Here is a 15,065-nt window from a genome sequence, read left to right as displayed (position 1 = left end):
ATTTGACACTCAGTTGTACATGCTTCTATGAACTTCACATGTTGGTGCTCATGGGTCCTTTTAGATGGGAATGCCCCTTAAGCTTCTTCAATGTACACTACATGACCAAAAATATGTGGACACCTGCTCGTCAAACATCTCATTCCAAAATCATGGGCATTTTTATGGAGTTGGTCCCCCCCTTTGCTGCTATAACAGCTTCCACTCTTCTGGGAAGGCGTTCCGCTAGACGTTGAAGCATTGCCTCAGGGACTTGCTTCCATTCAGCCACGAGCATTAGTGAGGTCGGGAACTGATGTTGGCCGATTAGGCCTGGCTCGCAGTCTGCGTTCCAATTCATCCCAAAGGTGTTCGATGGGGTTGATGTCAGGGCTCTGTGCAGGCCAGTCAAGGTCTTCCACACCGATCTCGACAAACCATTTCTGTATGGACCTAGCTTTGTGCACAGGGACATTGTCATGCTGAAACAGGAAAGTGCCTTCCCCAAACTGTTGCCACAAAGTTGGAAGCACAGAATCATGTCATTGTATGCTGCAGTGTTAAGACTTACCTTCACTGGAACTAAGGGGCCTAGCCCGAACCATGAAAAACAGCACCAGACCATTATTTCTCCTCCACCAAACTTTAAAGTTGGCACTATGCATTCGGGCAGGTAGCGTTCTCCTGGCATCCGCCAAACACAGATTTGTCTGTCGGACTGCCAAATAGTGAAGCGTGATTCATCACTCCAGAGAACGCATTTCCTCTGCTCCAGAGTCCAATGGAGGGAGCTTTACACCACTGCAGCCGACACTTGGCATTGCACATGATGATCTTAGGCTTGTGTGCAGCTGCTCGGCCATGGAAACCCATTTCATGAAGCTGCCAACGAACAGTTATTGGGCTTCCAGAGGCAGTTCGGGAACACAGTAGTGAGTATCGCAACCGAGGTCAGACGATTTTTGCGTGTCATGTGTTCCGTGAGCTTGTGTGGCCTACAACTTAGCGACTGAGTCGTTGTTGTTCCTAGACGTTTCCACTTCACAACAACAGCACTTACAGTTGACCGGGGAAGCTCTAATAGGGCCGAAACTTGATGAACTGACTTGTTGGAAAGGTGGCCTCCTATGACAGTGCCACGTTGAAAGTCACTGAGCTCTTCAGTAAGGCCATTCTACTGCCAATGTTTGTATATGGGGATTGCATGGCTGTGTGCTCGGTTTTATACACCCGTCAGCAATGGTGTGGCTGAAATAGCTGAATCAACTAATGGGGTGTCCACATACTTTTGTGTATATGTAACAGTATAACTTTAGACCGTCCCCTCGCTCCGACACCTTCTGCACACATCAACAACAGTCGCCCACGAAGCGTCGGTACCCATCGCTCCACAAAAGCCGCGGCCCTTGCAGAGCAAGGGGCAACACTACTTCAGYTCTCAGAGCAAGTGACATAACCGATTGAAATGCTATTAGCGCGTACCCGCTAACTAGCTAGCCATTTCACATCCGTTACATATATAGTGTATGTCGCAGACCTCCAGTCAATGTTGCAAATTTGGGTCTTCAGCACAACGTCTGTCTGACATAACAACTGACATAACAACCTAAGTGAGTCATAAGTGTGTTGCCATTGACTTGCCATGGTACTTCTGAACTGTGGTAGTACTGTTATTACAACCGGAAGCATCACATAAAAACTGTAGCCTGAGTTTCTCTCTGACTCCATCATTACTGAGGTTCCACTCTCCAACTGAGGGCTGCTGAACTTACAATTGCTTTCTCACAGGATACAACGTTTTTTTCCTTTATCGTGTCATGTTCATTGTTGTGTCATGTCATGTCATTACAACAGCATAACATTAAAACTGGTCGTTTCTAGAGAGAGCTGTTGAACTTCCAATATATTTCTCACAGGAAATATTTTGTCATGTTCTGGACAATGTGTTCTGTCTCTCTAGTCTCTAGGAGCTGCCTGTCACCTCACTTTGGTTTGGTTGTCCTCAAGCCAAGAGGGCAGAGACAAAAACATGTTTCTCAACTTCCGGCAAAACAGCTGCAAAGCGTTACATCCCAAATGTTAACCTATTCCCTATAGTGCACTACTTTTGACCAGGGCCCATGGAGTGCCATTTGGGACGCTTTATCTCGTGTCATCTTCACCTCACCTCCAAACATACGCGTGCGCCTCTTTCTATTTGATTTAGCGTACCGTCTATCCGTGACTCTGTCCTTGTCACATTTTCGAAGACATCATTATCCGGTGTGAAATCTAAATCTGTAATCATGTACTCTGTCGATGTTCGTAACTAAGCATATCGCGTGTTTCGCGCTCAAGTGAGTTGGCGACAAAGTAGCCAGTTTTCACTGTGACATAACGTTGTGGCAGTGGCCGCGCCATGGGATACTCTATCCACACCTTTACATCCCCCTTTTCTATCCATATCTTTACAAACAACGTCACTGCTGTTTTGTAACATGAATGGAATAGGAGTAGATGGTTAAAAATACAAGTACGGTCAAGGAGTGAACAACATTAGCGTGATCAAGAATAGTGGAATCGACAATTTTCCATCAAAATAAAAGTCCCCTATTGAAACGATGCAAACGGATGAAAATAGTGGAATCAGGCCACAATTGGACTAGATAATGTTAAACAAGTTTGGAATGTTGTTATATAAATTCAACAAAAGACAATAATTTGTTCATTTGATGACAAAATATGATAGACTTCAGAATATTTCAATGTATATCCTTACCTATGGCTCTTGGGTCCATGAAATGGAGTATTAGCCTACTCAYTGACACACACAGATTACAATTCTGAAGAGTTCACACAAATATTAGCGTCGTAGCTCTTATTGCGGGACTTAAACTTTCTGAAATCACCTCACAATTCAGTCTATTGTGCGTACTGGACATTCATATTGCAATGTACGTCTTTACCTATGGATCTTGGGTCCATAAAATGCGGTATTAGCCTACTCAGTGATACCCACAGATTACAATTCTAAAGAGCTTACACAAACATTAGCATCGTAGCTCTTTACCTGTGGGAAATCGCCACACAATTCAGTGGGACAAGGGGGGAGTCCGGTAACATCAGCGGGCACCATCAGACCAACTCCTTGAATGGCCTGGCCTACTCCTTGAATTTTTCAGTTCTGTCTAAAAAAAAACACTATTTTGCTTCAAACGTATTTTTTTTTACCATTTAATGTGTACTTTACTGTATTCATACTTATTATTCATCAGGCCAAGCAATTGACCTGAAGCATATTTTGGCACAAGTACACGCAGGCCTTGGGATGATCCTTATGCCAGTCAATCATTGTTTACATTAGTCTTTGAAAGAGTTGGCTTTTCAACTAAAGTCTAGTATGGAAAGGCATTTTATTTCACACTTGAAGCAAACAGGGGAAGCAAAGAAATGTTTTTAATGTGTTTTGTCTTTCACACTGATATTCAACACAACAACAGTATATTAATTTCAATTCCTTCAATAAGAACTACGACGCTAATACTTGTGTACACTCTACATAGCTGTGTTCTGTGGTTGTCACTGAGTAGGCTGATAAATCCTTTCATGGATATTGCAATATGAATGTTCAATACGCATAGGTTGACTGGTGAGCTCAATGTTGCTCATTTCACAGTGGTTTCAGAGTGCCTTCATAAGAATTATGACGCTATTATATGTGTAAACTCTTTAGACCCAAATATCCATAGGTAAGGCTGTACAATGCAACAAACATACCCCCATTGCATTTCTGAAGTCTATACAGCCACACTGCGATTTACACATTTTACACAAATGTTGTGTACAATGTGCTGATTGTCTTTGTTTAATTTATATAATAACATTCGAACCTACTCTAGCATTATCTAATACAATTGTAACATGATTCCACAATTTGTATCCGTTTGCATCCGTTTCAATTGGGAACTTTTATTTTAAAGGCGAACCACCAATTCCACATTGTTGCTCACGCTAATGTTGTTCACAAAACACTAGTCCTAAGGCCTACTTTGCAAACAGCCATTTAAATCTGCAGAATGGTAGGTCACAAGCAGCCATAAGGAACGCACGCATTGATGTGATCCACCTTTTTTACAATAAATTGACATTCCTCTATTCTCCCACCCCAAGTTACCTCAAACTGGCGATTTTGAATACCTCTCCCACACATTCAACTTCAAGTTGACCTCAGTGAGTTGCAAGACTCACTCCGGCCACACCACACAAGTGATAGAAAATTATACAGTGTGATTTTTCTTACTCTTTGGCGGTGGCTTACTGGCGAGCGCAGCGATGTGTCGCTGTAAACTGATCACTTTGCCCTCGAGCGTGCCCGACCGGTGACAGATAGACACGAGCTCGCCCTCGAGCTCTTCCAAGATGCTGACGGAGTGCCGGGATAAATCCGAGAGCTGTCGGAGCACCGAGCATAGAGTGAACCCGCAAACGTCCACCAAGTCCCCGAAAATCGCAGTTTGCCTCTTCGCGTCGTTTTTACAGACATCCTTGGGAACTATTGTGCGCTTGCAGAAGGGCATTTTCCCTCCAAACGCGCAAACCCAACCGAAAAAATCCTCCTTTAGCAGTAAGGAAGCGTGCTATCCGTGCGGAAAACTCTGTTATTGTTGTTGTTGAAGAACCGTAGTAGCCTACAGTGCGTTCATATTTTGCATTGCGATTGACTGTCCACCGCGCGGTGCTCTCCGCATCGGCGCAACAGTAGGCTGGCTGGCAATAGGCTTGTCTCTGGTCTTCCCAAAGCGAAACCTGCTGCGGGAGGAGGAGGAATCAAACCTCAACCCCTCTGTTTTGTTCTGTTCTGAAGACATCGGTCAAGACTTCACCCCGACCTGCACTTTGCACAGATACTCTGGAACTTGTAGGTTAGCTTATTTGACTGACACAGGTGGCTGGTGGCACCTTCATATGGGAGGATGGGCTCATAGTAATGGCTGGAACGAAGTGCATGGAATAGTATCAAACACATCATGGTTACCATGTGTTTGATACCATTCCATTCACTATTATGAGCCATCCTCCCCCTCACCAGCCTCCTGTGATTCTAGAAACATGTTTTATCGCCTTCTAACTTAGGCCAGTTATAAAGAGAGGCATCCTATCTATCTATCGTGCAGCATGTGAACCACGTGACCTGCATTGGACCACTTTTTTGTTGTTCTCCTTTGCTTTTACAGACCGTATGTGGTGCCATCTGAGGATGCCATTTCACCATCTTGTCACTCTTATCACATTTCTGTCCACACACATGCACGAATACACACTTATCCCTATTCAGGGAAAATACTGACCCAATAACCCTTGTAAATGAACCCAAACCCCAATATAACCCCAGTCTCTCTCATTCTCGCTCTGACTCTCTCCCCAACTCTCCTTTTCGCTCCCCCTCTCTGTGACTCTCTCTCTCCAACTCTCTCTCCTTTTCTTTCCCCCTCTCTCTGACTCTCCAACTCTCCTTTTCGCTCCCCCTCTCTCTCTCTCTGACTATTTCTCTCTCTGACTCTCTCTCTCTCTCTGACTCTCTCTCTCTCTGTGTGTGATAGAATAATAAGCAGGATGGGGCAGAGGGGAGTTTTCACAACTGTAGTTGGACAAGCACAGAGAGAAGTTGGAAATAATACACCCATGTTAGGGGCACACACAGCAACTGTCCACGGAGAGAACCTTTCTCTCTGTGTCACCACCCTCCTCCCCTCTCTCTCTGACCCACACGCTTTCTCTCAACATCAACTCTCAAGTCTCTACTCCCTTTTCCTCTCCATGTTAACTGTGAACACACCCCTCCTATGCTAAAGGAGCACATCTGGTCCCCCTCAACACCCCCCCCCCACTAGTGCAGCCTGTCACAGCCATAGTCACCCCACCCAACCATGGACTTGGCCCACTAGTTCATTCTTTCTTTTTTTTGGTTAGATGGGTTTTGGGGATAATGGGGGTGGGTTGAGTGTGTGAGTGTTTTTTTGGGAGAAAAGGGGGTGGGGAGAGGGAGAGAGAGAGGGGAAAGGGGGGAGAGAGAGAGAGGGGAAAGGGGGGAGAGAGAGAGAGAGAGGAAAGGGGGTGGGGAGGGAGATAGAGGTGACTCAGAAAAAAGGAGGGAGAAAGAGGAAGAGAGAGGTAAAGAGGTGGAGAGAGAGAGGTCGATAGAGGTGGAGAGAGAGATAGTTCTTGGAAAGAGAAGGTAGGCTAACTCATACAGCACCATGTCATGTACACTAATCTTATCGGGGGATGTTTTTCATGGCTGCTGATTTGAGTTACACACACACAGTCCGTTCGTCTGTCCATCACATGATGGAAGCAATTGATTGGAAACATCTGTCGCCAACTGCTCCCCTCCTTCCCTCCTTTCTTTCCTCCACTCCCTCTCTCCCTCCTTCCATGATTGTGTTCATTGGCAGCATTCTATTAAGATGGCCCAGGTTGAACCAGCCTGTGGCCCGTCACGTGACCGGGTGAAGCCAGTGAGGGAGGAGTGCTCTGCTGAAATCGAACAACAATCTGCGCCGCTCGGTTATGTTGTCAACAAGGCAGCATGATCCATCGTTCAGAAATATAAAATATATGTTTGAGTTTCCAAACTTGTTTTCATTGGGTAGGCAGATAAAGCCTACCCAAAGCAATCACTTTTGCATGCAAAAACACAGAATCCTACTTATTACTCCACACGCTAACCTACGTCACTTTGGTTTTGAGCAGACTTCAATGCCTGACAGAATGGGGCTGCCGGCTCATGCACGGGAGGCAGCACGCTTCCAAAACGAATGCAATCACTTTTCACCCTTTGCAAACTACGCCTACCCGGGCCAGGTTAATAGAATCCCCTCATTGTTTCGCGGCCCTCCCAACCCACTTCACTGATTGAACGGAAACGGTGCTGTACTGAACGACCAGTTGAAAAACGGGGAGGGGTTGAGTTGTGGGTTGGGGAATGCTTTCAGCATGGCCACTGCCCTTTAAATACACCACTCATTGCTTCAAGCCACACCTCGCCAAACCCACCAAACAGGAGCAAACGTACCTCAAAGTCTGTTCAAGAAAGTACAAGAATGTTTTGGGGAAATGTGTCGTTCGAGCGAACTGAATGCACCTCAGGGCTTGATGATTAGTTGACAGGTAGAATCAGGTGTGCTTGTCCGAGGCCACATCAAAATTATTACTGTTGGGAGTACTGAAGGACCAGAGTTAGGAAACACTGATCTAACATAAATTCAAACACTCTTCCAGAATCCCTCCATCCACTCCCCCTTTTCTTCCCCTTCCTCTCTCTCATTCAAAGTATAATTTTGCTTTTAGTGCAAGTTATTTCCTTGTTTTTTTCATGGCCCATTATTCCTAGCATTACGTTCTGCCAAATATACCGCTCTTAAGCAGACCTGGGTTTAAATACTATTTGAAATCTTTTCAAATACTTTATCTGTGCTTGATTGAGCTTGCCAGGCTTAATGGACCGATAGAATAGTATCAAGCCTGTAAACCCCACCCACCTGGCATTCCATGCAAGCAAGAGGAAAAATGCTCAAAGTATTTGATAGATTTCAAATGGCATTTGAACCCAGGTCTGGTCTAAATCCAACTGGGTCTCTGGTGTAGGCTAGTTCTGTTCTGTTCACATCAAAGTGATTGTTTTCTTTCTGCTCAAAAGGGTTGCAGCCGGGACCAGAACCACGCAGGAGCCTGGCCAAGCTCACATTGCACAGTTCAAACAGTGTGTGTGTGTGTGTGTGTGTGTGTGTGTGTGTGTGTGTGTGTGTGTGTGTGTGTGTGTGTGTGTGTGTGTGTGTGTGTGTGTGTGTGTGTGTGTGTGTGTGTGTGTGTGTGTGTGTGTGTGTGTGTGTGTACAGGTCTGCATCTTAAAAGAGAGGAGGAGATTTCCGTGTATCACTTATCCTTCATGAAACATGCTCGTCCCAGGAAACAATGTCAATAAAGTTTGGAATGACTGAAAGCAGATCAGAACCTGTGATCAGAACATTCAAATGGTTCAACTGTCAGTAAGTAATATGAAGTAGGTGTCAGGTAAAAGAATGCTGGAATTGAATGATAAGTCACTCACAGGAATACAGTTATGACTAGACAAAGCTAATAAAATATAAATAGATTTTATTCAAACAAATGCACACATATTCCTCCAAACAACCACGTAAACATAAATCTACAAGCCTGAAGATATTAATTCCCTCTCAAATCAGCCACACACACACACACACAATTCTTGTCCCTAACATAAACCAGCCAAGGACATTGCTGTAGCGGTGTCTCAGAGAGCATACAGTCACAGTCATGTTGTGTCCTGTCCTCCCATCCATGTCCCCCTCCCCATCACACCACACACACATACACACTCTCACACAATCTCTCTCACACACACACACTCTTTCTCTCCTGCAGAGTGTGTTGTTGTGGTGCGCGGTGGCGAGGTGAGTCTACAGGCTAAGTACTGTGGGAGAAACAGGGCGCCACACTCTCTCTCTCACACACACAGACCGCGGCACAAACACTCACACAGACACACACGGTGACACACACACACACTTACTTCTCTAGGTGAGTGTACAGGGCAGGCCAAGTACAGTGGGAGGAACAGGCCGTATCTCAGCAGTGCCCATATGGTCTTCTGGAGGCGTCAGGAACAGGGGATGGAGGGAGGGAGCGGTGGAGGGATGAAGGAGAGGGAGGGATGAGGTGACCAGCCACCTGAACAGGAGATGGAGGGAGAGATAGAGGGAAGGAAAGAGAGGGAGGGTGGGAGGGATGAGGTGACCAAACAACCTGAACAGGTAAAGGAGGGGGAGGATGGGCTCATGCAGTCACACACTTATACAGGGTATATTTTAATAGTGGCTCCCTCTTCATCTCCTTTCATTTAGGCACTGATGTGTAAAAAGCTGGATGGGTGAAAGAAAATTCACAGGATCTATCCACAGTAATGCTTTGACCCACTCAAGTCACATTTTATTCGTCACATGCTTTGTAAACAACAGGTGTAGACTAACAGTGAAATGCTTATTTGGCCTTTTGCAACAATGCAGAGAGAAAGAAAATAGAGAAATAATAGAAAAGTAATAACACGTGATAATAAAAGTAATAAAAAAAAAAAAAAGAGTAACGAATAACTTGGCTATATACATGGGGTACCAGTACCGAGTCGATGTGCAGGGGTACGAAGTAATTGAGGTAGATATGTACATGTAACTAGGAATAAAGTGACTAAGCAACAGGATAGATACTGAACAGTAGCAGCGTATGTGATGAGTKAAAAAAAGTTTGTGCAAAAAGGGGAGCTATTGMTGTACTATTTAACTAACTATTTATCAGTCTTACGGCTTGGGGGTACAAACTGTTCAGAGTCCTGTTGGTTCCAGACTTGGTGCATCGGTACCGCTTGCCGTGTGGTAGCAGAGAGAACAGTCTATGACTTGGGTGGCTAGAGTCTTAGAATTTTTTGGGGCCCTTCCTCTGACACCGCTTGGTATAAAGGTCCTGGATGGCAGGGAGCTCGMCCCCAGTGATGTACTGGGCCGTACGCACTACCCTCTGTAGCGCTTTGCCAAGCAGTTGCAATACCAAGCGGTGATGCAGCCAGTCAAGATGATCTCAATGGTGCAGCTGTATAACTTTTTTAGGATCTGAGGACACATGTCAAATCTTTCAGCCTCTTGATGAGGAAGAGGCAATGTCGTGCACTCTTCACAACTGTGTTGGTGTGTATGGACCATGATAGATCCTTAYTGATGTGGACACTGAGGAACTTGAAGCTCTACCCGCTCCACGACAGCCCCGTCGATATGAATGGGAGCGTGCTTGGTCCTCAGTTTCGTGTAGTCGACGATCAGCTGTCTTGTGGGTCCAGGGTGACTCGGATGATGGTGTTGATGTAAGCCATGACTTTCAAAGCATTTCAACACTACAGAGTTCTACGGGGCGATAGACATTTAGACAGGTTACCTTGGCATTCTTGGGCACAGGGACAATGGTGGTCTGCTTGAAAAACGTAGGTATTGCAGACTGGATCAGGGAGAGATTGAAAATATCAGTGAAGACACTTGCCAGCTGGTTAGCGCGTGCTCTGAGTACGTGTCCTGGTAATCTGTCTGGACTTGCAGCCTTGCGAATGTTAACCTGTTTAAAGGTTTTAGTCACATTGGCTAAGAAGAGCATGATCACACAGTTGTCCGGAACAGTTGGTGCTCTCATACATGGTTAAGTGTTGCTTACCTCAAAGTGAGGGTAGAAGGCATTTAGCTCATCTGGTAGGCTCGCATCACTGGGAAGCTCACGGCTGGGTTTCCCTTTGTAATCAATGATAGTTTGCAAGCCCTGCCACATCCGACAAGCATTAGAGTTGGTGTAGTAGAATTCGATCTTAGTCCTGTATTGAGGCTTTGCCTGTTTGATGGCTTTTCGGAGGTTATAGCGGGATTTCTTATAAGCGTCCTAATCTGTCTCCTGCTCCTTGAAAGCTGCAGTGCTAGCCTTTAGCTCAGTGCAGATGCTTTCTGTAATCCATGGCTTCTGGTTGGGATATGTACGTATTTTTGTTAGTTGCATGTGTGACATAACTCTACCAGTCCTATTTAAAATATAATTTACGAAGATTATGCTTTTTATTTTTTTATCAAAATTAAAAAGAAAATGTTTTATCAATTTGTATATTTGAGTTTAACCATAATATTTGTTGTTATTGTAATGGCAGATTTCCTCCTCTTCGTCTGAAGAGGAGGTGTAGGGATCGGACCAAGACGCAGAGTGGAAAGTGTCCATAATTTATTATAAAATAAACCGAACACTACAATGAAACAAATTAACAAATAGAATCCAACCGAAAACAGTCCCGTGTGGCACGAATACGAACACGAAAGACAAACACCCACAAACACACACGTGAACCCCGGCTGCCTAAGTATGATTCTCAATCAGGGACAACGATTGACAGCTGCCTCTGATTGAGAATCATACCAGGCCGAACGCACAAAACCCCAACATAGAAAACAACACATAGACAACCCACCCAACTCACGCCCTGACCATACTAAATAAATACAAAACAAGAGAAAACAGGTCAGGAACGTGACAGTTATATTTGTTTAGTCTTTTCTGGTGCATTAAACTGATATTGCAACCAACTTTCTATGGCTTGTTTTAAAAATAGCAATATTTTGGAGATTATTTCATTTTCAAATAACCGAAAGTGAGAGTAAAAGGGAAAAAGGCCCTTCTTGAACATGGGGTGAMACATTCTTACTAATCTGCTAGTGAACCAGTTTGGATTTAAGTATAACTTTTGTATAACTGAAGCCTTTAGTGAGAGGTCTACTGCTTTAATATTTAATCATTTCTGCCCTCCGAATTCATATTCATTATATGAATAGGCCAGTTTCATTTTGTCTGGTTTACCTTTCCAAATAAAATTGAATATTTTTTGCCCATATAATATTTTCCCTTTACCATCATGCAAGGTCTTATTATTTCACAGGAATTTGCATTTTTTCACCAAATCCACGTAGAACTGGAATAATAACGAACGCCAATAAATACAATAGGGTTTCACCCAGCTTGCTGGCCATGGTTCAGCAGTGATGCTGAGGTGAGGGTTGGGGATCAGTCATTTAATTGCAGGGTTCTAGGGGTTTCTCTCACCCCTGCCTTCCCACCTATGTGCGTGGTGGCCATGAGTCCCCCACCTCATTCCTGCATACTTCACTCTCCATGAGCCCTTCCCGCTCTCCAACTGTTAGTGTGTGTGCATCTCAAAGTGGGATCCTCTCTTTGTTTCCTCTCAATCTTTTGTATAGATAGCCATGTATTGATACCCGCTGGGCAAAAACTGGTCATTTCAACCCAAAAAATCTATGCGATGATGTTGAATCAGCATGGAAAACTGATTGGATTTGCTAAAAGTCATCAACATGAGGGCACCTGYTATTTTTCTCACCCGACCTTTAACCTAAATCCAATGATGAAATGGTGAAATCTTTTTTTTCCAATGGTGAAATCTTTTTGTTGATTTCACGTTGAATTCACATTAGTTGAAAACTCAACCAAATGTAAATCAAAACTAGATGTTGAACTGACATCTGTGCCCAATCCCTAATATTAACGACATCTCGAGGTTCTGCTCGCCTGAGCTAGAACACCTCATTGATAAGCTGTGGACTTTTCATCTTTATTTTTCGTAGCTGTATAATTACCACCACAAACCAGCGCTAGGACCGCACTTAACGAGCTGTATAATGCCATAAGCAAACGAGAAAAAGCTCATCCAGAGGTGGCGCTCCTAGTGGCCAGTGATTTTAATGCAGGGAAACTGAAATCCACCTTACCTAATTTCTACCAGCATGACACCTGTGCAACTAGAGGCGAAAAAACTGTTGAGCACTTTTACTCCACACACAGAAATGCACACAAAGCTCTCCCACACCCTCCATATGGCAAATCTGACCATAACTCTATCCTCCTGATTCCTGCTAATAAGCAAAAACTCTTACAGGAAGTACCAGTGACGCGCTGGTTTTAGAATAAGAATTTTAGAATAAGACTTTAACGTAACAAAATGTGCGAAAAGTCAAGGGGTCTGAATACTTTCCGAAGGCACTTTGGTGAAACAGTARAGTTGGAAAATATATGGCAAGTAGAAATCAAAACTGAATAGCCTTCAGAGATAGATGGGAGGGGTTGAGGGTAGCTGAAGGATAAAAAAAAGAAAAAAGATAACTATTGTAAAATATACTGTGTCCGTAAAATMTATATTGTACGCCTGTGCTGGAAGTAGAAGCCTAAGTGTTGTTCTCCATTAGTTTACTCCAATTAGGGGAGGAGTGGTAGGGTTAGGGGAAAATGATAAAAGAAAATAGATATATATAAAAAAATATATATATTTATATATATTTACAAAAATATATATATGGGGGATTGGAAGTGARGCAGAAAATTACATTGATGGAAACCAAAATCTATCTGCAATATCAAAGCTGATCTACCCCTAATAAATACAAATACAATTTTTAAAAAGGCCAAGGCCCACACCCTCTAATGCAATGCCTTGCCAGTTGGCCACATGGTGACGCTATAACAAGCGATAAAAAAATGCTAAATTTGAAAGTGGAAAATGCATAAAAGACATGGAATTAATATTTTTAATTCGCTGCAATTCTGGATTATCCGCTAAGGGGCGCACTCTTCCATCAGAGTAGAAGACAAGCTGCATCACTGAGACAGACTGAAAACAGCAAGACGGTATCAAGCGCCATCTGCTGCTTGTTACGACGTGTTGTTAATACCTTGGTCTCTACCTCTCCGCTACACCTCATTAGCCAAAATTGTCGTTATCCAAACGGAGAAAAGTAGATAAGGAGTGTAAGATTTTCAAAGAAAAAATGGACCACGTCCTATTTATTTACAGAGATGCACGGAAAACCTTCGTGCTTGGTGTGTTTTGCAACAAGTTTCGTATTGAAGGAATATATATATATTGACGCCACTACGAGACTCATCACAGCGAAAAATATGACGCTTGCAAGGACAACTGAGAAGAGATAAGATTAACGAATTGCTGGCGGGTCTGAGGAAACAGCAGTCAACTTTCATCCAGAGCCGAGAAGTCAGTGAAGCAGCGGTAAAGCCAGCTACCTAATTGCTAGCGAATAGCATTAGCATCGAAGCCGTATTCCGACGGTGACTTTGTTAAACGATGCATGATGAAGGCGGCTGAACTTGTATGTGCCGAGAACGACAAGCTTTTGCCAATATTAGCCTGACGAGGAATACTATAGCAGAGAGGATTTCGGAACTATCGGCAGATTTAGACAGTCAATTGAAACAGAGAGTCAAGTCATTTATTGCATTTTCCGTGCAATTGACGAGAGCACTGACATCACAGACGTGGCCCAACTGGCCATATTTATTCGAGGAGTTGATAAAGTAAATTGCACATTTGTCTAAGGAAATATGAGGTGTTTCATGAAATGTTTTGTAAAAGGATAGTTCATTAAATTTCTTGTGCTTCTTTACACCAAAACAAAGGAAAGACATGATATTTTGGTTATTTATAGCAGAGTATGGTATAATTTTAATGGTCCGGCCCACTTGACATCTCCCTAGGCCGTATGTGGCCCACGATGCGAAATGAGTTTGACACCCTGCTCTAATGCAATGCCTTGCCAGTTGCCACATGGTGACGCTATAACAAGCGATAAAAAAATGCTACATATTGAAAGCTCACGCCCCTCACCCTGTGTAGACGGTCTCCTCACAAAATTCAGTTCATAGTTACCTCTCCTCACAAGGAACAAATGCGCCTCAAGGACCTATATGGTCCGCCATGACGGAATTTGTGAAAAATACTTAAAATACACAGAATGACCGATTGTCATGAAACTTGATATTTAGCATCTATGGGCCAAGGTCTCTCAACGCAATATTTTCCAGGCTAGTATCTCAAACAATATGGCCGCTATGGTCCAATAAGCATTCAAGTGGGCTTGAGCTTAGACATAAATGTATGTACAGTAAGTCAGACAGTTATTTGCATCATAACAAAACTTGATGTGCATGTTCAAAACATTGTCAAGAACAGTCATATCTACCACATGGAGGCGCTATAATGGGCACATATTTATATKTTTTGATCTGTTTGACCCAGATCAATGGTTCTGTGGCTGCATGGGGCTCTGTTGGACAGGAAAAAACATTAATGCGGCCAGCAGCTAGCCTAGCGGTTAAGAGCGTTGGGCCAGTAACTGAAAGGTCGCTAGTTCGAATCTCTGAGCCGACTAGGTGAGAAATCTGTCGATGTGCCCTTAAGCAAGGCATTAACCCTAATTGCTCCTGTATGTCGCTTTGGATGAGAGCGTCTGCTAAATTACTCAAATGTAAATGTAATATTGTTTCAGTTTGAAAACGTGCGTCTATACATGCTACATACCAAATTTGGTGCAGATTGGTCCAGCAGTTCTGGAGAAGAAGAAGGTTAAAGTAGACAACATCATTAACCCTAAAAGCGGCAACAGGTATCATTTTTTTGCCCAAATTGGAAATGATGGCAACAAAAAAAA

The 15,065-nt window shown here is 43.6% G+C and overlaps 1 protein-coding gene across 1 annotated transcript in view; it reads right to left on the bottom strand.

Moving 5' to 3' along the window:
• Window positions 1-4,690, bottom strand: part of nhsl2 (NHS-like 2) — a 164,064-nt gene extending 159,374 nt beyond the window's left edge. Inside the window, 1 exon segment of the mRNA XM_070435048.1 lies at window positions 4,259-4,690. Coding sequence (XP_070291149.1) covers window positions 4,259-4,535 — 277 coding nt within the window. The 5' untranslated portion in view covers window positions 4,536-4,690.
• Between the last annotated feature and the right edge of the window lie 10,375 nt (window positions 4,691-15,065).

Source organism: Salvelinus sp. IW2-2015, linkage group LG3, assembly GCF_002910315.2.
Source record: "Salvelinus sp. IW2-2015 linkage group LG3, ASM291031v2, whole genome shotgun sequence".
NCBI classification, from domain to species: Eukaryota; Metazoa; Chordata; class Actinopteri; order Salmoniformes; family Salmonidae; genus Salvelinus; species Salvelinus sp. IW2-2015.
Note: the sequence above shows the minus strand (reverse complement) of the source record. Positions and strands in the feature narration are given on the sequence as shown.